At 37.8% G+C, this 22,737-nt stretch overlaps 2 protein-coding genes across 2 annotated transcripts in view; both read left to right on the forward strand.

Annotated features, from left to right (window-relative positions):
• Positions 1-2,636: 2,636 nt before the first annotated feature.
• Positions 2,637-13,681, forward strand: LOC144979924 (procathepsin L-like). The gene is made up of 8 exons (XM_078927212.1): positions 2,637-2,788; positions 3,813-4,039; positions 5,748-5,890; positions 6,635-6,838; positions 8,128-8,319; positions 8,914-9,079; positions 9,908-10,013; positions 10,775-13,681. Exons 2-8 carry the CDS (start codon positions 3,823-3,825, stop codon positions 10,875-10,877), a joined length of 1,131 nt encoding a protein of 376 aa, XP_078783338.1. The 5' UTR covers positions 2,637-2,788; positions 3,813-3,822; the 3' UTR covers positions 10,878-13,681.
• A 6,188-nt stretch (positions 13,682-19,869) lies between these two features.
• The window catches only part of LOC144979925 (DBH-like monooxygenase protein 1 homolog), a 28,255-nt gene continuing 25,387 nt past the window's right edge, over positions 19,870-22,737 (forward strand). Inside the window, exon 1 of the mRNA XM_078927214.1 lies at positions 19,870-19,955. Coding sequence (XP_078783340.1) covers positions 19,951-19,955 — 5 coding nt within the window. The 5' untranslated portion in view covers positions 19,870-19,950. The remainder of the gene's footprint in view (positions 19,956-22,737) is intronic.

Here is a 22,737-nt window from a genome sequence, read left to right on the forward strand (position 1 = left end):
TTCAGGCAGTTTCACTATTATGTTTCTTTTATGTAGTCCGTAGTCTTATGGCAATGCATTCGGCCTATAATTTAACTTGAGCTTTTGTATAGACAATATCAACTAAACGTGCTCAAACCGCTTACAAGATGTCTTTAGCCAACATCATCAATAACACTTAATATGTAGAATGAGACGTTACACTTGTTAGGTGATATTACTATTATTTAATAGTCGGGTATTCATTTTGCAACTGAGTACGGTGAGTGAATGTGAGTAAATAGCCTTTATCAAGGACTCAACTATCCACCACTAGAACCCTGGACCATATGATACGAAGGCGAGTGTCATACCAATAGACCACATAGCCGAACATTGCCGTCTGTTAATGTACACTGACAAATCACACTTTTTCTATTTATGCCTGCCAAAGTTTTATTACTATTAAAATTGTTTCTTCTCTGTAGTCATACGGTATACATCGGTCTTCAATGTCCATAATACGAATTCCTCATGGACTCCAAGTCATTTGCATCAGTTGACACAAAATTAAGACACTTTTTAAAACATGTTTAAAAACCCCTAATAATAAAGTTTCCATTGTTTCCTTCGTTGCCAGTTTAATAAAAATAAACATATTACATCATTAGCATCAGTTTACACAGAATTAACATTTTGTTTAAAAATCACGAATAAATTTCCCATTGTTTCCTTCGTTGCCATGTAGTTATGGTTGAAACAAGGTTCCCAAGAGTAATCTGGGTTGTAGTTAAAGTGAAAGAGATCTGCGTGTGTCTGTGGGGGGGGGGGGGGGGGGGGGTAATCTGTCCTTGGGCTGTAGTTTCTAGTGTCTCTTGATACAATAAGATCTGCAATAGTCTTTGTGTGTCTAAAACTTAACACGTGCATTCTCCGTGTACATACCCAGAGGCACAAATGGCTATCATTTGTTTAACATTGACATTTTATAGTTCAAAGGAAAGAAATCGTGGGATTTTATATAGTACAATACGCTTTTACAACGTTAGATTTGCTAATCTGATAACCAAACTGCTTTAAACACATTACAAGGGGTGCAAAGCCAGCAGTAAAATTTCAAACTACACATGATACTTTGAGGTTTCGACGAAAGGCGCTATATAAATATGCTTATTATTATATTATTATTATTATTATTATTATTATTATTATTATTATTATTATTATTATTATTAGTATTAGTATTAGTATTAGTATTATTGTCATTATCATTATTATTATTATTATTATTATTATTATTATTATTATTTATTATTATTATTATTATTATTACTATTATTATTAATATACCTGCAGGCCTTCAGGGCACTAATACAATTTTCTTATTCTTTTTTTTTTCTCTTTTCTTTAATATTTTATATATCTTACATGGACAACGATAATACCTGCAGGGTACTTAATCACTACCATGAGATAAATAATATGATTAAAGAACCTTTTCGAAGGGTTTAACATTGCGCTGTTTATTGAGGCTAAGCGTTTGGATAAAATACTCACATCATCCGTGGAAAAAAAAACAATAACAACGAGCAAAGTGACGTCAATTTCATTCCATCTATAGATAGAATGAAGTTGACGTCACTCATGTCATTGTTATTGTTTTTTGCCATCCGCGTTAACGACAAATTCTCACTAAACTGAATGAACCAGACTATAAACGTTTAAGGTTACACATAGTTTTGTGTGTTGGTCCGTTTTATTTCCGGATGGCAATGTTGTGAGTTTCTTAGCAAGCGCATACTATCTATAGAGAGACTAAAACCAAGAGTTACAGCTTCGAGGTCGATTGTTCTAGTAAGACCAATCCCCCCCACAACCTACGAAATTTCAGCTCAAACCCGAAATGTATATCGATTTTTAATATGATGAGAAATAAGGGATTAGTTATTTAATAATAATAATAATAATAATAATAATAATAATAATAATAATAATAATAATAATAATAATAATAATAATAATAATAATAATAATAATAATAATAATAATAATAATGATAATTATAATAATAATGATAATTATAATAATAATAATAATAATAATAATAATAATAATAATAACGCGACTCTCTCTCTCTCTCTCTCTCTCTCTCTCTCTCTCTCTCTCTATCTATCTATCTATCTATCTTTCTTTCCATGCTGCTTTACTTTTAATGCAGCCCCCCCCCCCCCCTAGAGAATACAGGACAAAAACACACATCTACAGAACGACCACTCGATACCAATTGTAAATTCCATTGTTCTTTTTCCTGTCCATTTTTTGAATTGCACAACTCACTCACTGTCCTTGGCCAGACTATAGAGTTTAACACGCCTGGCCATGCCTCTGTCTCATCCCCTACTCCCACCCCCAGCTTTGACCAACAGATTGTTTTGCTTGTCATTCAAGATTGTCACTCACTGATTGTTAACAAATTTTAAATCCCGCCCCTTACTACATACAAGCCACCTCTTGGCCACCTTTTGGGCGCTTGTGGGGTGCACATGTAGATCGGGTTACGCAATAACGCCTTCTGGATGGTCGGTTTGACAGGAGACTTATCCTTCTAATGGACTCGCCTTCACCTGAGTGGTCAATCAACTTATGCAGCCATCAACCCCTTCAATTCTAATGAACTTGTCCAAGACATTTCAAGATGGTCAACGGGCTATAAATACGAAGAGCAGAGACCAAAGCGACATAATTTTCCGAGCTTTGCTAGAAGTGCACTTGAAGAGAATTTCAACTAGCTTGTGTTTGTTCATTTTTGCTGTTTCATCCAATCCACCTGGTAAGTTAACACCATTCTATTATCCCATTTGGGAAAATAATATCATTACAAACATGTCTTTTTAAATAAATTTTATTTTAAAATATACGCTTAACCCTCTCCTTACCAACTGCATAAAAATCATCACGATATACATTTTTCTTGCTCAGATTTATTAAGTATATCACATTGTGATTCGTAAGTTTGATGAATAATCTTTGTTTAATTAATGAGTACGTAATGTTGTCTTCTAAGGCTTGTTTTGCAAACAAAATTATAGTCAGCGTGCTTTTAGGGCAGGCATGACATTAATTTTGGAAATTACAATTTGGAATTAAATAAAGTGCTTTTCAGGCTCTATCTCAGGCTCTATCTCAGGCTCTATCTCAGGCTCTATCTCAGGCTCTATCTCGGGCTCTATCTCAAGCTCATGGGTCTATCAGGTAATATTCTCAAATCAGTTGTAGCTACTCCTGTTACCTAAAACGTCTATGAACTGAGAACTAATCACCGAACTTGCGGTCATACTGTAATAACAAAGAAGCGAGTGACGTAACATTTTTACATTCAAATTTTTAATCCAAGAGAAAGCGCCTAATTTTTGCTCAAAAGAGGCTATTGAGGCTTAAGATTCAACTTATCCTCCTTTTCCCCCCAATGATCATATCGGTTATTATTTTTGTTTCGTGTCGCTGGTCAGTTTTAAATTCCTAATATTCTAACTCCAAAATACAATATTATGTCGTAAACAAAGCTTTTTACTGACATTCTCTCATCGTAATAGGAGTATTTGAATATCCCTCAGAAAGCGGTTGGATAGGATTGCATTTTAGTGAATATTTTGCCACGTAGTTTTTATTCTTGCATTTTGAAACTCACTGCTGTGTGCTTTTAATTTGTTGTTTTTGGGAGGAATTATGTATGTTTTTTATGACTGTTTGTTTTCGGTTGCTTTCAGGGTTTCAATGACGTTCCCTGTTATGTTAACATATCCAATTATATTATTCATTCGTATATTATATTTGATAATTGATTTGTTTTGCAGATAGCTCAAAATGGTTGGGAACCGTATCCTTATGTTGTGCCTGATGGCAATGATCTCTATTATGATTCATGCCTACCCAGCATCGGACAACGTTAGAGACGTCATTAGGATGGCTCAGGATAAAATGGTCCTCTACTCAGACGCCACAGATACTGTCAAAAATGAGCAATACAAGCTCAGCTTTGGGCCATATGAAGAGGCATTCAAACACTTCAAGTCAACCTTCAGTAAGTTATCATTTTATTGCAATTACCATTTTAAAATCATATGATAATGATTATTATCGTTGTTATTGCTAATGACATATTGTTCTCGTTTTTTATTATTTACAGTATTATTGGTTTAGCCTTTTCGTTATTGATAGTGAACGGCCGTGTATATGTTTTATTCAGGGAGGTCAACACAGACATTGAAAGATTCCCCTTTTTATATGAATGGCTTCCCTTGGTTTGTTTTAATTGTTTTAATGCTTTTTAGTACCGTTCCACTGAATCCTTTTCTTGTCGTTTCCTTTTTATTACGGGCGACACTCTACAGTTCCATACCGTATTATTTTGTTAAAAGCAATATTATCACGAACTTTCTACATTACTTATTATCTGTTCCTTTTATTTGCTATTTTAAGAACTTTTAATATCTTTTCTACTTTATTTTTACTCCCCTGCACCCTGCACTGAATGCATTTATTAAAATCGAGGTGTAGCCTACACAGTGCATGCCAGACATCCGAACCCATTTAATGTTGTATTGTGAAAAGTATGGTGTCTCTGCATTTCTTCGTCAGGAAAATGAGAGCATTATTGTTGTTGGCTGTCCTTGCCATAGGATGCCAATCAAGGTGTAGTTTGACCAACACCAATTATGCATGTATATGTTGCTAATCCAGACAACAAAGTCGTGGCTGGGATGGCATCTTTAGAATTTTTTGTGGAGAGATTTTTATCTTTAGTTCCCTGCGAAGAAGGCCAGTGTACTGTTGAGGTTATGGATATTCTCTTCAGACAGTTTAGAGATTGGCAATCATCTGCAATGCCCCTGCTCAATGAAGAGTGGATAAATACTGGTTTCGTCTGGCTGATGCAAAAAACACGAACTGGCTCAGCTAGGTTTCATTTGCTTAGTCGTTCAATGCTGTGAATACTTTCCATCTTCCAGTCAAATGCAGCATGTGACAGTCTGTTCAGATTAGCCAGGAGGGATAGGATTGATTTTATGGCCAGCATGTCAATCAAATTTGCAAAGAAAAATTGGGTCACAAATCTCTGAGGAGCTGCTCATCAAGGCCGTCTGCGACTGCAGCTTCCTGGACTAAACCAGTGTCATTTACTGGACTGTGTAGTGTAATTATGTAAATATTTGAATTAAATATAAATTATAATGAGTGAAGTGAAGACTTTAGATGTGCATGAACATAAGCAGAACAGAGAAGTGCAACAGTAACGCTTTGAGACAATTTTATTGATAAACTGAAGGGGTGTATTTATGGATAACCTGCAGATTTAGTACTTTTGTTCTTTATTTTTTTCGCGTACTTGAATCTTCCTCCTTTTCCTTGAATCTTCCTCTTTTTGAACCAATCTTCCTCTGTCTGTCAGGAGAGGTTGGCAGCTCTGCAAGCTGTAGTGGATGGACAATATTTTGCGTCATTTTTCCATTACAACAATGGATAGGGTTATCAGACCTGTATATGAGTGCAAAGAAGGGAAATAATCATTAATTAGGAGAATGGATCATTGTTTGCGATTACCTCCCTGGATTGTACTTGTTCCACTGTTATGCTCCTTTATTCTTTCAATTTTTAAACAGAGATTCTAATTGAATTAGACCCTAAAGAGAAATATGTATTCTCGGGAATGGAGTTATGCAAGTTATTGATTTATTTATAATGTATTGTACCTACTGTTCATTATAACTGTTTTTCCCCTCTATTATCAGATGTGTATTATAATACAGATGTGGAAGAAGTGTACAGATTCTCGATATTTAAGCAGAATGTAATGATGATGGAGAAACACAATCTCCTTTTCCATCATGGCAACCAATCTTACTATCAGGACGTCAATCAGTTCAGTGACAAGGTAAGCATGATTATAAATAAAGGTGTAATAACCGGGGTTTTGTAATAAGTATTTGTTTAAGATAAGCAGTTATGTTTTAATCTAATTCAAGGATCATACTTTTAGGTATAATATAAGGAAGGCTGCGGCAATTCGGAATCGACTCTGAATGGTCTCTCGTGACGATAGGGGTACATCAATGCGAATGTAGAATCTTTCAATTACGTATTATTGATGCAAGTCGAAATGGCGGTTGTAATGACATGTAGTCTAAATCCGCTTTAATTGATGAGTAGGATAAATCATTGTTCAGTGGAAGTTAGAGGTTTTAAAAAGGGAAAGGTACGAAAGTCAAGGTAACTGAGGTCCAAAGGAAAAGCTTTTCTTGCAACATTAAACGATGTCCAAGCAAGATAAGAACAAAGATAAATAAATGACATCTTCCCATAGTCCTGGACAGACAACTATCCTTTTACAGTCTGAGTCACTGTGGAATTTGCTCTGAACTTTTCTGTTTTTATTTATCAATTCCGCCTACTTACCGCACTGGTTCCCCCCCCCCCCCCCTGTTTATGCATACATGATTTGAATTCTGTCCGAATTGCAATATTTGTTATAATCAATGTTTCTGTTGTAGGGCGCATTGATATTGCGCTATAATGAGTTTGTGCTTTCCTTGTTTTTGTGGGAGGTGTTATCGGGTTTCCTCCGGTTTTCGTCGTTTTCTTTTTAGAGACTAATTTATGTTTGTTTTTTTCCACGCAGACGTTTGAAGAGTTCAGTGCTTACAATAGGTTAGGCCGTTACTCCAAGAAGTCTTTCACTGGAGCCCAAATGGACAGCATGTGTGGAAAGTTCGAACCCAAGGATCAGAGTTCAGACCCCGACCATGTTGACTGGCGTCAGTCTGGGAAAGTGACCAATGTCAAGGACCAGGGACAATGTGGAAGCTGCTGGACTTTCAGCACTGTAAGTAATGATTAAAATATGGATGGCGATTTTTACACTGTAACAATTATTGTGAACGATAGCTCTGATCAAATATGTAGGCGGGAGGGGTGGTAGAATTTGCGTTATGCTTTGGCATTCGTGTACTGCTCTTTTTTATGAAAGACATTACTGTGAAGAAACTGCTGCGATTTGTCTTCCTTAAAATATAAAGTTCATAGCAGCCGACTGTCATGATAATATCAGGACTGCCCCGATTTGACATGTAGTAATAGATGAATGATATTTTTTAAAGGAAATTTGGTCGGTTTATATAGAACTATTCCTTTTGTATAGATCAATATCCACTGGACGTGCTCAAAGCGCTTTATAAAGGGTCCCTGACCAACTGCAACACATGACATGTAGAGCGAGACATGTCGCCTGTTAGGCGATAATACATTTTTTTTCCCGACAGAGACAACGCTGTTAACGGCCAGGTACTCATTTTACACCTGAGTACATGGGAGAATGTGGGTAAAGAGCATTTTTCGAAGGACTATGCGTCGAGCGAGCAGGTCCTAAAAAAATGAGCATTTATATAGCGCAATATCCACTTAACGTGCTCAATGCGCTTTACAAGGGGTCCCTGGTCAACAGCAACATTTAACATGTAGGACGAGACATGACGCCTGTTAGGCGATATTACAATTTTTCGGACAAAGACGACGCTGTTAACGGCCAGGTACTCATTTTACACCTGAGTACGGTGAGAGAATGTGAGTAAAGAGTCTTTTCCAAGGACTCAACTATGCGCCGAGCGAGGCTCGAACCCAGGACCTTCCGATCCGAAAACGAGTGTCATACCACTAGACCACATAGCCGCACACTAGTCCACATAGCCGCACATAGGTCCTAGAAGATATCTATTAGTAAATTTAACAATTTTACCATTCTTCTTGTAATGAATATGGACATTTTTGTTTGAAGCTATAAACAGGTCACACGGAATCAATTATTTTGTTCTATTTATATATGTTAAATGGGGGGGGGGGGGCGCAGTGGCCGAATGATTAAGGCATTGCTCTAGGGCCCGGCAGATCCCGGGTTTGAGCCTCTCTTTGGGTACTTTCCTTTTTTTCCCTTGTGCAAGATTATTAACCAAGACTCACTTGGACAACATGGGTGATTCCTGTTCACAGCGGACATCTTGTTTGATGAATATCTATATTCCTTTGTGGAATGCCTAGGCGACGATATCTTAATGATGTCGTGGCAGAAGGGCATATTTTTAAAAAAATATGTTTTTAATATTTATCAATTTCTTATAGACCGGTGCCGTTGAAGGAAGCTACGCCATCTTGACCAGTCGTCTCATCAGTCTGAGTGAACAGCAGATTGTGGATTGCTGCCACCTGCATGGATGTGATGGATGCAACGGCGGCTTCATGGACACTGGGTTCTCTTACATCAACAAGACTGGAGGTCTGGAGACGGAAAAAGAGTACTCGTACACAGCTCGGGTGAGTTATAACAGACAGCTTCATTTAACCGGGCATTTTATTGTGTTGATGATTTTACCTTCAGGCCATGGGTCACTCATGCGTACTACATGCACAAAGGTTCGCAGAATACCTTAAACCATGTAGTACGCATGTGTGACCCATGGTCTCAAGACGGTATAAGTCTGGGTAGGTCACGTTTGTAGAAGGTACATGTATTTTTATATCTTAAGAGACTGCTTCGTGAGTGCCATTAAATGTTCCTTGTTTGAGGAAAATTGCAGTTATGTACTTCATGATATGGGGCAGCGGTATGGTCTTTGCTTCATACCCAAAACTGAGTTCGACTATCCGCCTCGTTGTGTGGCCTTGAGCAAGTCACCTCGCCATATCTCACTTGCGGCGCTGCACTGCGGCTGACGCCTGGACTATTCCAGTCTTCCCTTGGAATAGACCCTAAAGACAAATTTCCCCTTGGGGATGGATAAAGGGATATTTTTTAAAACTAAATAGTTGCTAGGAAGGGCGAAAATCGTAAAGCTCAATGGACAGCACAAGAATGATACATCCACCGAAACTATATGAATATGTATATTATTTCAATTTTGCTTTCAGGACGGCACTTGCCAATTCAGACCTTCTATGGTGAAAGTCCATGTCTCTGGATGTGAAGATATTCCCTCGGAAGACGAAGCCGCCTTGAAGAATGCTGTTGCTAGGAAGGGTCCTGTGGCTGTTGCCATCGACGCCAGCGAGCCTGGATTTATGAATTACGCTGGAGGTAAGTCTGTGTGTCCCCTTTTCCGCCACAGACCGAATAATTACGTCACAAACCCAGGTCAACGGCCACCAAAAAGAGGGTGAATTGGTGTCTTCAGTGTTGCTAATTTTTCGTATATTTTGCGGATTTCAGTATGTTATAAACCCTCAGGGTATATTTTCCAATCCCCTGTTAAATGGCATAGAAATATGTTAAACAAAGTCTTTTTGCTGCAGTTCATCGCTCAAAGAGAGGTCGGTCAATGTGTTTTGAGTAAAAGGAGATTTTTACCGCATGAATTGGCAATTGTTTCATATCTCTCATCCGATGAGATCATGTGCTTTCTTGAGTACTAACAACTAACTTTTCACTTTCTTTTGGTGAACATCACTTTTGTAATATGATGTAATTTTTAGGGAAGTCTTATGTTAAAAATGAACAGTCTTAGAATATATAAAATAAGAGACAAAATACTAACAGCGTGAGGAGTATTATGTTCCTCCTATAAAATGTTGAGATGTATTGGTCTATGGTATTCATACCACACGTATGGCATTGTTATTACTTCTTGATCACCGGGAATTCAATAGGGAGTCGCTGTATTAGTTCACAATATGGAGTCGTTTGGGATGTATTGGATTTTGGTATTCATTCTAGTCGTATGTCATTTTTAATACCTGTCGATAACCGGTCATTTAATAGGCTTTCTCGCTTTCCCACTCTACCTCTCTCTCCCTTGGTGATCTTGTGATTAGTCTCCGATTTACTTTTTGAAATAATATTTGATAATTAAGTAATAAAAATGAATTGGAAATTCATCAAATATCTTCCATTATTTTCGTCCTCCAGGTGTTTATTACAGCGATGAATGCAGTCAGGTGCAGCTAGATCACGGTGTCCTCACCGTCGGTTATGGAACACACCAAGGACAGGACTACTGGCTTGTCAAAAACAGGTACGCTATCAGTAATAAAACAAAATGTACATAATAACATATTAAAAGCACGAACGTTTCGGAATCACAACCCTTCTTCAGCAAACAAAAAGAAAGCCCAACAAAATAACGAAAGAGAAAGGCAAACAACCAGATCGGTGGCTGTAGCTGTTATAATATTCAGTTTTGTTTATTATTTTTTTCACAGTTCACTACTCTCTCTCTATCTATCTATCTATCTATCTATCTATCTATCTATCTATCTATCTATCTATCTATCTCTCTCTGTCGTCTTGCCGGGGATAATTTGATCACTTTAAATTATCGGTGTAATGACTGTTGTGACTAGTGTTAAATATTTTCAAAATTTCAAGTAGGCTTCTGCTTTTACTGGCTAGCAAATCCAAATTCCCATTACCCCATTCTGCTTAAGCAATATACTTACTTAACATTGCTAATCCCTTATTACTGTTCTTTTTTTTTCAATGTAACACCAATTTATCGTATATTTACGGAATTCTATATGTTATAATCCCTCAGAATATTTTCCAATTACCTGCTAGACGAAAAAGAATAATAATTACATCTTGACATTTTACTGGGGTCAGCGCTCAGAAAGGGGTTGGTTGATCTATCAGTTTGCGTAGAAGTTCGGTAAATATTTGTCCTGTACGAAGGGCAACAAGTAAATGCTGCTGTCTCTATCAGTCGCCTGAATAAAGGGTATTTCATTTTTTATTCCCCTTCATGATCTCATCAACATATTCTTTTCTATATTTCAGCTGGGCCAGCTCCTGGGGTCTGAATGGATACATCATGATGGCCAGGAACAAGGACAACAACTGTGGTATAGCCACAATGGCCAGCTTCCCTTTCACAGCCTGACCTTAATATCGGAAACTAAATTATTATGGGGTCGTTTAATGCCAATGATTTTTTGATTAGCCACACTCAATTACTGTTGTACTTTGATGTTGTCTTTATGTTTATGTATTTGCACCTCTTAATCAACATTCCCACATACCCCCCGCCGTCCCCCAACACACATACCATGCACTACCATAGTGTTTCATGTCGTGTCAGGGCCCCATAACTTCTTCCCAAGTATAGGCCTACCACGTAATTCAGTGACGATGTTTTTCCTCGGATCCGAGTAAATAAATCCGCGATTTTGGGGTGAGAGTTCGGAATGTCCTTCTTTTTGAAAGAATCCCATTTCTCCAAATCAAATGAATGTACTGACGGTGGTAGACCTCGAGGATAGGCCTCATTATTTTTTTAACTCTCTCCTTATCGGTAAATTTCCGGATTTTCCCCAATACGTCACACCCAAACCTATACAAAAATATATTTATTTCCACTCAATAGCTGTTACTTCTTGCTATACATATTTCTTTCTGCTAAACGAGCGCTTCAACACAGTGTTATTATACTTTAGCTATAGCAAACTTTTTTGTTCAATTATTATGATGCACAAAGGAAATCAGAATGAGAAAAATGTTGCCTGCATCGTAACGACCTATAGTTGGTGAGGAGAGGGTTAAAGCCCAAAATTGCTCTTTTTTTTTCGCCAGATTCAAATTTTATATTATTGCTGTTGACATACTGTTGTTGTCGTTACATTTATTATTTTTTATTTTTAATTGACTTAATAACATGTTCCACCCAACTGTAGCTAGGTATAATAGATCTAGCTAAAGTACTTTCTTTGCAGTCTGTTCAAAGGATAGCGGTTTATTGCTATCCGTTTAACGGTCCATTGTCCATGTTGTATTCTGATTATTTTTAATATTTGGCAGCAGCAACTTCTACGTTATGACGATCTATTTATTCAGCATGCAAACTCATTACCCCATTCGTCCACCGTCGAAAACCGATCGGAAGCTTCTTCGTCACAACGCACCGTTCGGTCTCTTGACCACAATGGGTACACGTGCCAAGTACCGTGTAGGTCCGGTGTAGGTTCAAAATATGTGTCTATGCACGACATAATCATTCGGAAGGTGGAGCATTTGGATTCGCATTTTTTCCCCTGCATTTTCTGAAAGAATGTGCTCGCCAAAGCATTTTAATCTTTATTTGAAGTAAGTCGGGTGATTTTTCATGAAGTTATGATGTATAGGAGAGGTATCCTTCAACTTTTCTCATAATTTGATGAGCTGTAAAAAATTAGCTTTTCCCGAAGATGTACGAAAAGGTTGATTTAATCTATGACAAGAACTCATTTTGGGGAAAAATTGACCTTCTAACTATATTTGGCAATATCTCAGTTCAAACCCTTTCACGCTTCGACTGATTGTCATTCACTGTTACCTATGTGCACTTAGACTCAGACCGTTTTAGGGAGTATTCAACTTGTATCCTTACCCGTCCTGCAGCAATATATTACGAAATTCACGTCCATCTCTAAATCATTATTATTGGAAATGGAGTTTGATGTTAAACCACATAATTAAAGTGTTAGTGAATCCTTTTGCGAGTAATTTGTTTAAAGTCAACTGTAGTAATTACGATTTTTAGCTCCTAACATTTGCGAATTTTAAAATTTTCAAATTGGCAGGTCTGTATTACATAGGTGGATATTTCTCTTGTTTGACCCAAAAGTAGTTGTTGTTGTCGTAATATTCATCATAATCTCGATAATGCACATCTTCATAAAATGTGCTCTCATTCTCACGCATGTTATAATCGTCCTGTGGTTTTCTATCATGATATTGTCATAGCTTCACTATAACCTGTACCAACCTGTGTGATTTCTCATACGCTCTGGGATCCACAATATGAAAATAGGTGAATTCTGACTTACCGATACTTTTCAGCATTTTCCCAAAATGGCAGGCTTACCTAGCATAAAATTAGATTTTTTTATACTCAAGCTCTCTTATTAATTAAACAAAGATCATTCTTCAAAGTTTGATGTACAAAATGTGCCTATGTATAATGTCGTAACAGATGTATCGATTTTGCTTCAGGTGGTAAGGAGAGGTTAAATATGCTAAAAGCAACAATTGTAACAAACAGGGGGGGGGGGGGGGATTAAATGATTATTTTAAGTTGAATAGTTGGAAGGTCTTTAAATATCGTCTCCACTTACACATGAGAATCTGAGTAGCTAGGCAGATGATTTTCATTGGAAATGCAGAATTTTTCTTTCATATCGTTCAACAGTCGTGATGTCACTTCACTTCCCTCGTATTGACGTTAAGTAACTTTTTAAATGGTTCTAAACTATCGGAACATTGGCGAACGCACTTATGAAATACTTCTGCGACGAGAATAATAGTGTATCCAGCGGAATAAACCATTATAAATCTGACCATGACTTTTTTACTGTCTGATCACATGACATTTGAAAACGTTCTAGCCAGCATGAAGGATAAAAAGTACCTATTTTCTTTGTTTAGAACCAAGCTGCTCGTTGCTGGACGGACGTGACATCAGACTGTTGAATCCAATTTCAGTGAAATGTTGTGTTTGAAATTTTATCTATCTGTACATGTTCAAAATATGTTTTTTGGTGGAAAAGTGATTGAGGTTTGTTGGTAGCTCTGCACTATAATAATAATAATAATCTGATAGAACCATGAGCACGCATTATAACCCCAGCGAAGGCTTTCTGCTTCCCATTGTGTGGTCTTTTCATTGTCATCGGCATTTCCTTATAAATAAAGATGTGTTGTAATTTAAAACCTCGTTTCTGTTTTTTGAAATGTATTAAAATTCTAGTATTTCGTTACACGACAGCGCCTAAGGTATGGTTCTGTGGTTTAAAAATCAACAAAGGGGATTTAGTTATAGGTGCTTGTAAGCACAAGAAGGATTTAAGCAGAATAAAATAAATATAAGGTTCCCTATTTTCGTCCCACTTTGGACATTTTTCTCTAGGATCTTTTAGCAATAGCCTAGGCGTCAGCCGCAGTGCAGCGCCGCAAATTAAAAGGTGGCGAGGTGATTTGCTCAGGGCCACATAGCGCAGCTGCGGTTGATCGAACTCGGTACCTTTCGGGTATGAAGAAAAGACAGTACCGCTGAGCCACGCTGACCTCCACTGTGGTACTTTTGAAAAACTTGTGTTTCAAATATGGTCGGAAATCCCGGCCTTCGTCGATTTAAATGACCATCTTCTTGGCAAAATCTCCCAAACCTCGGACTTCACGAATTTGATAGTTTTTGCCAAGACGAGGGTCATTGAAATCGATCGATATTTGGTCAAATTTTAGAATACGTGGCTTTCCAAAGTATGACAGCTGATTATAGTAAAATTATTTGGTCTTAAAATTTACTATATTATTATACTACGTAGTAATTATATTTTTACCCCCCCCCCCCCCACCAAAAGACTGTCATCTGCATTTTTTGCGGCCGCAAATAATATCAGGGCGATCCGCAAATTTTGGCAAATTTCCCAAAATTGGCAAATCGTGGCAAATTTTGGGGAAATTGGCAAATCGCGTGGCAAATTTGAGAAAAAAAAAGAAGCGAAAACAAAATAACAAGAAAAAAAAGTGCGAAACTTGAGAAATGTTGCAGCTTTGCCTGGGCCCAAACCAAGGGAAGCTACTCTCTACGGATAATGATCCTGTAAAATCTTTGTAACAACGCTATTCATAATGTCGTAGCCTCCTTAAATGTAATAATTTTCTTTTATATTTTTTTTTCTGTATCGCGTGTTAATTTTTACTGAAATGCTTAGTTCTCCTCGGCAAATTTTTTGACAAATTTTGATCTTTTTGGCAAATTTCTTGGCAAATTTTGGCAAATTTTAGATCCCAATTTGGCAAAAAATGCAGAAGACAGCCAAAAGATGCATGTGGCCAATCAAAATTGGCAAATTTAACATTGCGTACTTAGCGTGACCTTTCAGTACTAAATCGATGACCTCTTTAAAACAAAACAAAAAGAACCCCCCCCCCCCCCCCAAAAAAAAAAACAATATGTTTCACAATAAACCGACGATAATTCAAAATCTTTATTTTCAGTTTTGATGATAAAATAATAATATTAATAATGATAATAATAATAGTATTTCGTCCATCTTTGTGTAGCCATATTTGGCCACATGCGTTGTTCGAGCGTGACGATAAAAATAATGGGACGAGTCAGAAGAAAGGGTGGGATGCAGTTTTGAGTTAAAAAGAAAACAAATATCCATTGTGTAGTTCGGACCAAAGTATGTTGCTTCCGTTGTATCAGTTTAACCACATATGCAATTTTTCAATTTTCAGTGTTAATTCTAATTATGTTAGCACCCGGTATAATTGTAAACAATGGATCATTTCAACCAGTGAATTCTATTCTACAATCTGACACAAAATTATTTATATTTCAATTAGTTGTAGGTTCACATAAGAAAAAATTCAGTACCTTTCCCTGACTATAGATAGTTAGAAGTTGACGTCACACAGGTCTTTATTATTGTTTTTTTTTTTTTTTGCCATCCGCGTTTATGAGTTATTCTCACTAAACTGTATTAATTATTAACCAGACTGGAAACGTTCAGAGTTACACACAATCTTGTTACACACAATCTTGTGTGTTGGTCCGTTATACTTCCGGATGGCAATGTTGTGAGCTTCTTAGCCAAGCGCATACTGTATATATCGGTTACAAGGATTTGGGTTCCTCCTGTCCTGGCATGGGAAAATGAAAATGTTGGTGTACGTTAAAATGTAAATTAGTAGCACCTCTCTCTCTCTCCCCTTAATCTCCCTTTTCTCTCTATCAAACATACCAAAAAAAAGGGAGAATGACCTTTTGTTGGTGTCAATACCCATACATTTGGACTGAAGCGAACCGCATGAATAGGTCCACCCAAGCTACCACGCTATAATATATGGCCTTGTGCGGGGGTCATTCATGTCCTGCAACTCAAAGGTGATTGTTACAGCAATAGTAGAACTGCCTTTCTCTCCCAAAGGGCACCACACAGTACAGAATGACAATAAATAGTATTGCATTGTTACTGTCGTTGTTGCTCTCACGTGAAGGCAAGAATAATATTATAAGGTATGCAATTATAAAACACATACCCGGTCAGTTGACCCAAGGCTCCTGTCACGAACTCTCCAGAGACAGAATTTTACTCTCAGACTGTTAAGTAGGTACTTTGCACTTTGATTGATTTAATTGTGATGATATTCGTCCTTTGCGTTCTGTTGTATGTAAATGATTATACTGACGAAATAGTATTAAGGCTGATCATGACAATATTTATGATTCCGATATTCCATTCAATAGTCTGATGTCACGTCCGCCCAGCAACGAGCAGCAGCTTGGTTCTAAACAAAGAAAATCGGTACTATTTATTCTTCATGCTTGCTAGAACTTTTTCACATGTCATGTGATCAGAATGTATAAAAGTCAAAACATGATCAGATTTATAATGTTTTTCTCCTCTGGGTACATTTTTCATGCTCATCGAAGAAGTATTTCATAAGGGCGTCCGCCATTGTTCCGATAGTTTAGAACCATTTTAGAACCATTTAGTTGCTATGTTACTATGCGTCATTGAAAGGGAAGTGACGTCACTATTGTTGAAACCTATATTGGGATACGAGAAAAGTGAGAATCGTCACCTCTGACCTTCCATTCTCTGCCCGGTCAACGGAAGTTGGTACAGCATTGTAGACTAATAGAGTAAATTACTTACTTAATTACCCGAACCAGCGATCACCTGAGCTCTAGCCCTTCGGTCTGTGCCATGACGAAGAAATTAGACGTCTTTTGTAGTTGTTCCAGGTGACAATACATTGTTGACTAATAGAGTAAAGAAAACAATATTGAAGACAGTGATGATATTGTTGCTATTCTTCTTGAAACCATTCATTGTTTGTTTGTACCACTTCGAGTTGTTGACCAATGTCGTGCCAAAGAAAACTAGATCAGGTCACTTAAGGGAACTACATCTATTGAATGTACAATATCAAGAAGAAAAAAAAATGTAAAAAAATGATGCCCTTCCGCCATGACATCATAAGATATCGTCGCCTAGGCATTCCACGAAGGAATATAGATAAGTCATCAAACAAGATGTCTGATGTCAACAGGAATCACCCATGTTGTCCAGGTGAGCAAATTGGGGGGGGGGGGGGAGGGGGGTAATAATCTTGCCCAAGGAAAAAACCGAAAGTGCTTAAGCGGGGCTCGAACCGGGTCACAGTGCAATGTATTAATCACTCGGTCACTTCGCCCCCACAATATCAAGACATTCAAATAAAAATTCCAACATTCATAATTTCATTATTCCAGCTTTATTTGATTATGAATTTTGAATCCAAATTTAAATGAAATATCTTGGTTTCCAATGCTTAGTTAATAAATTTCAAGTCCATAAAATGATTCCTAATACTAATTGTAATTCTAAGCGAAAAAAAAATATTTTAAATGCATAAAATGTTTCCAATTCCTAAAAAATGATGTTCATTATCATTATCAGTTATGTATTACCATACAAGAATAAAAAGAGGAGAAGCTGGATAGAGACTAGAGGGTAATATATGAGATCGACTAGCTTAGACAGTTGTGTATATACAACCAAATAATATATTTTCAATTCAATTAAAGATTTATATAGTCGCGCCTTTCTCATCCAGAACTCTGCTATCGGGATATATTGTTTGGGGAAAGGGGTGGGGGGGGGGGTGGAATTCCACACCCGGGGTAATTCCACACCCACATTCATTATATCAAGCTCTTCGCAGACATAATGCAAAAAGACCAATTGGATACTGTTCAAAGTTTTAACTGTCTTTGATTTCTATTTCCTGTTTGAACACAAGAAGCAGCTACTTTTACTACTGTTTAATTCTGACAATTTTCCAAGTTTTTATGAGCCCATTGAAGGTAAGTGCAACACTCATGGTTTTCAAATGTGGCAAAATGTTGTTAAATTTTCTTCAAAATTGAAGCTCGAGCTAGAAATTCTTAATCATTCATCGGATATGTAAATTCCCCCCCCCCTTACCTTTCTAGACGCCTTAAGTAAGTTGCTGTGCCAATTTTAGATTCATAAAGGTCAGAGAAATCCCACACCCTACAGGTTTCGAATTTCGCGTGTCTTTTTTGTGAAAATATTTGATCAAAATCCTATCTCTTATCGATCCTATCCTAGAAAGGCTTAATATAGGAATTATCTTTTAAATGCCTTATACAATAGTTTATAATTACAGAATCTCATGTGGCTTGCATTGTATCATTTACAGACAGATTTACACAACGTTGAGTGTAGCCTATTAATACTGTTTGAATAATAAGCCTTATTGTGGGACTACATGATGTTATTTATGTATGCCCATGCTTTAAAGCTGGATCTAGAAGGGATTTCTGTTCATGTTTTTCTCCTTTTTCTATAGAGATTGGCTAATCATGGTGATAAAGTACAAGAAAAGACGGTGTCGTATGACCATGCACATGAGCTATCGGGACCCCGCCTATGCCATTGCCATGGTCTACAAAGATTGTTGTTGTGTTCTTTTCAGACGTTACTTATTGTTCCTGATTGTTTCATTCTCGTTTTTGCTTGCTTGTCATGATGGGTGTGGAATTACCTCAAAATGATGAATATTCGAACAAAGAGAAAATTTGGGATTTATGAAGTGTCGTTCCTTCTTTTAATGTTATTTGTACATAATCCAAATGTGAATGGCTGTGGGATATTTGTGTTCTGTTTGTGAATTCAACTCATCAATATAAACTTTATGACAATAAACTGAAAAGGTTTGGTGTGGAATATCCCCTCCTTGCTCTATAAGAGTCGTACAACGTTTTACACAAAAGCACAGTGAAAGGAGTCAATTCAGATTTCATGGAATCCAATCATTATCTAAGACATAAGAAAGTCAATTGGATTTTCGAAAAAGAAAAAAAGGCTACGCACAGTTATAAATCAAATCAAAATGGGGAATGGACAGATGAAATCAAAATTTGAGAATTACGTCAAAATCTTTGATATGGCAAATTTGAGGTGTATCTATCTATTAAAAGAATCATCAAATAAGCGTCTAAATATTTCTCAATACATTTTCTGAAATTTTGTGTTCATAAAGTTCGATACATTGGTTTAATTATGGTGAATATTCAGAATTGCATCAGTTATGGTCCGCGGTTACAGGCTTCTAAACTCTGTACATTAAATGGCCTTTTTCACGGACTCAGCCATGCGCCTCTCAGAGAGGGGCTCGAACCCATGACCTTCCGTTCTGAAGGCGAGTGTCATATCACTAGACCGTAGCCATCGTAAAGTCACAAGACCACATATCCGCACGAGTATATCAATGCGTCTCATGATTCTCTTCCTCTACTTCTACGTCATATTTGTCTCACGTTAATGCTAATAAATAATTTTATAGACTTTATATACATATGCATATAATACAGACGTAAATCACAACTAAGAATTTTAATGGGGAGTATAAGTGTGTTCAATCTTATGAAATAGGAAAGAAATTACATCGACACACACACACACAAACACACACACACTCACTCACACACTCCGCAAATAGGAGTTTAGATTACAAATACCAATATCATATGTGACCCACCCCTTCAATCTGGTAAATAAAAAATGTGAAGTGAATTTCATAACTTGCCAAGGTTTAGAGAGACTCTTAGATGGAGAGAATATGCATCATCTATTATTCGACGTCCTTTATAAACTGTATAAAAATAACATTGAGTGGATATTAGCTATTAAGGTGGCCAGTAGTGACTGTCGTCGTAACCAACTGACCGAGACGAAGATAATTGAGAGAGAGAGAGAGAGAGAGAGAGAGAGAGAGAGAGAGAGCATGAGAGAGGTAGGGATATCGACAGATATAGAGAATGAGAGCCAAAGGGTTAGAGGGACGTATAATGATGTGATCGAGAGACATAGCTGATAAAATATATTCTATAACCCAGTTCGGAATACATAACAATTACAATAGAACAGTGGAAGTGGATGGTATATCCTTAAGATATGAAGTGAGTAGAAAAGTGCCAGAAGACAATAGAGAATAAAAATTTTTTTCGCGGCGGTGGTGGGGTTTGAACCTGCGACCTTATTGGTACGACAACTCCGCCTGGCAGGTGAGAGCGTGGCTCTACCGTGTGAGCTATCCACGAACACAAAATATTCGTTTCAAACCCAAAGTCATTTCTAGATCCCTCTCTCACCCACTTCTTGAGATCGCCGATTCGTTCACCACCATCGCGAAGTAATTTTGACCAGCAGTTAAGCTTAATAGCCAATATTCTCATCACAAACATATAACATAGAAACGATTGAGACATTGAGTATGCTCCGGTGTATGGGGTGAATTTTTAATTCAGAAAAGTGAGTGGAGCAGGCACTTATGTTGGTAACAACAAGATATGAAGTGAGTAGAAAAGTGCCAGAAGACAATAGAGAATAAAAAAATTTTTCGCGGCGGTGGTGGGGTTTGAACCTGCGACCTTATTGGTACGACAACTCCGCCTGGCAGGTGAGAGCGTGGCTCTACCGTGTGAGCTATCCACGAACACAAAATATTCGTTTCAAACCCAAAGTCATTTCTAGATCCCTCTCTCACCCACTTCTTGAGATCGCCGATTCGTTCACCACCATCGCGAAGTAATTTTGACCAGCAGTTAAGCTTAATAGCCAATATTCTCATCACAAACATATAACATAGAAACGATTGAGACATTGAGTATGCTCCGGTGTATGGGGTGAATTTTTAATTCAGAAAAGTGAGTGGAGCAGGCACTTATGTTGGTAACAACAAGATATGAAGTGAGTAGAAAAGTGCCAGAAGACAATAGAGAATAAAAAAAATTTTCGCGGCGGTGGTGGGGTTTGAACCTGCGACCTTATTGGTACGACAACTCCGCCTGGCAGGTGAGAGCGTGGCTCTACCGTGTGAGCTATCCACGAACACAAAATATTCGTTTCAACCCAAAGTCATTTCTAATCCCTTCCCTCACACCACTTCTTGAGATCGCCGATTCGTTCACCACCATCGCGAAGTAATTTGACCAGCAGTTAAGCTTAAAAAGCCAATATTCTCATCACAAACATATAACATATGAAACGATTGAGACATTGAGTATGCTCCGGTGTATGGGGTGAATTTTTAATTCAGAAAAGTTGAGTGGAGCAGGCACTTATGTTGGTAACAACAAGATATGAAGTGAGTAGAAAAGTGCCAGAAGACAATAGAGAATAAAAAATTTTTTTCGCGGCGGCGGTTGGTGGGGTTTGAAACCTGCGCCCTTTATTGGTACAAACAACTCCGCCTGGCAGGTGAGAGCGTGGCTCTACCGTGTGAGCTATCCACGAACACAAAATATTCGTTTCAAACCCAAAGACATCAAACCCAAAGTCATTTCTAGATCCCTCTCTCTCTCACCCACTTCTTGAGATCGCCGATTCGTTCACCACCATCGCGAAGTAATTTTGACCAGCAGTTAAGCTTAATAGCCAATATTCTCATCACAAACATATAACATAGAAACGATTGAGACATTGAGTATGCTCCGTGTATGGGGTGAATTTTTAATTCAGAAAAGTGAGTGGAGCAGGCACTTATGTTGGTAACAACAAATATGAAGTGAGTAGAAAAGTGCCAGAAGACAATAGAGAATAAAAAATTTTTTCGCGGCGGTGGTGGGTTTGAACCTGCGACCTTATTGGTACGACAACTCCGCCTGGCAGGTGAGAGCGTGGCTCTACCGTGTGAGCTATCCACGAACACAAAATATTCGTTTCAAACCCAAAGTCATTTCTAGATCCCTCTCTCACCCACTTCTTGAGATCGCCGATTCGTTCACCACCATCGCGAAGTAATTTTGACCAGCAGTTAAGCTTAATAGCCAATATTCTCATCACAAACATATAACATAGAAACGATTGAGACATTGAGTATGCTCCGGTGTATGGGGTGAATTTTTAATTCAGAAAAGTGAGTGGAGCAGGCACTTATGTTGGTAACAACAAGATATGAAGTGAGTAGAAAAGTGCCAGAAGACAATAGAGAATAAAAAATTTTTTCGCGGCGGTGGTGGGTTTGAACCTGCGACCTTATTGGTACGACAACTCCGCCTGGCAGGTGAGAGCGTGGCTCTACCGTGTGAGCTATCCACGAACACAAAATATTCGTTTCAAACCCAAAGTCATTTCTAGATCCCTCTCTCACCCACTTCTTGAGATCGCCGATTCGTTCACCAACCATCGCGAAGTAATTTTGACCAGCAGTTAAGCTTAATAGCCAATATTCTCATCACAAACATATAACATAGAAACGATTGAGACATTGAGTATGCTCCGGTGTATGGGTGAATTTTTAATTCAGAAAAGTGAGTGGAGCAGGCACTTATGTTGGTAACAACAAGATATGAAGTGAGTAGAAAAGTGCCAGAAGACAATAGAGAATAAAAAATTTTTTCGCGGCGGTGGTGGGGTTTGAACCTGCGACCTTATTGGTACGACAACTCCGCCTGGCAGGTGAGAGCGTGGCTCTACCGTGTGAGCTATCCACGAACACAAAATATTCGTTTCAAACCCAAAGTCATTTCTAGATCCCTCTCTCACCCACTTCTTGAGATCGCCGATTCGTTCACCACCATCGCGAAGTAATTTTGACCAGCAGTTAAGCTTAATAGCCAATATTCTCATCACAAACATATAACATAGAAACGATTGAGACATTGAGTATGCTCCGGTGTATGGGGTGAATTTTTAATTCAGAAAAGTGAGTGGAGCAGGCACTTATGTTGGTAACAACAA

The sequence above is a fragment of the Berghia stephanieae genome, chromosome 9 (assembly GCF_034508935.2).
Source record: "Berghia stephanieae isolate SIO BIC M18660-M18661 chromosome 9, UCSD_Bste_1.3, whole genome shotgun sequence".
In the NCBI taxonomy this organism is placed as follows: Eukaryota; Metazoa; Mollusca; class Gastropoda; order Nudibranchia; family Aeolidiidae; genus Berghia; species Berghia stephanieae.

What these genes read in the sequence shown, in the direction of transcription:
- LOC144979924 (XM_078927212.1), top strand. Translation starts at nt 3,823, where the DNA reads ATGGTTGGGAACCGTATCCTTATGTTGTGCCTGATGGCAATGATCTCT. An exon ending in ACACTTCAAGTCAACCTTCA is followed by an intron (nt 4,040 to 5,747) that starts GTAAGTTATCAT and finishes CTCTATTATCAG; the next exon opens with ATGTGTATTATAATACAGAT. An exon ending in GCTGCTGGACTTTCAGCACT is followed by an intron (nt 6,839 to 8,127) that starts GTAAGTAATGAT and finishes AATTTCTTATAG; the next exon opens with ACCGGTGCCGTTGAAGGAAG.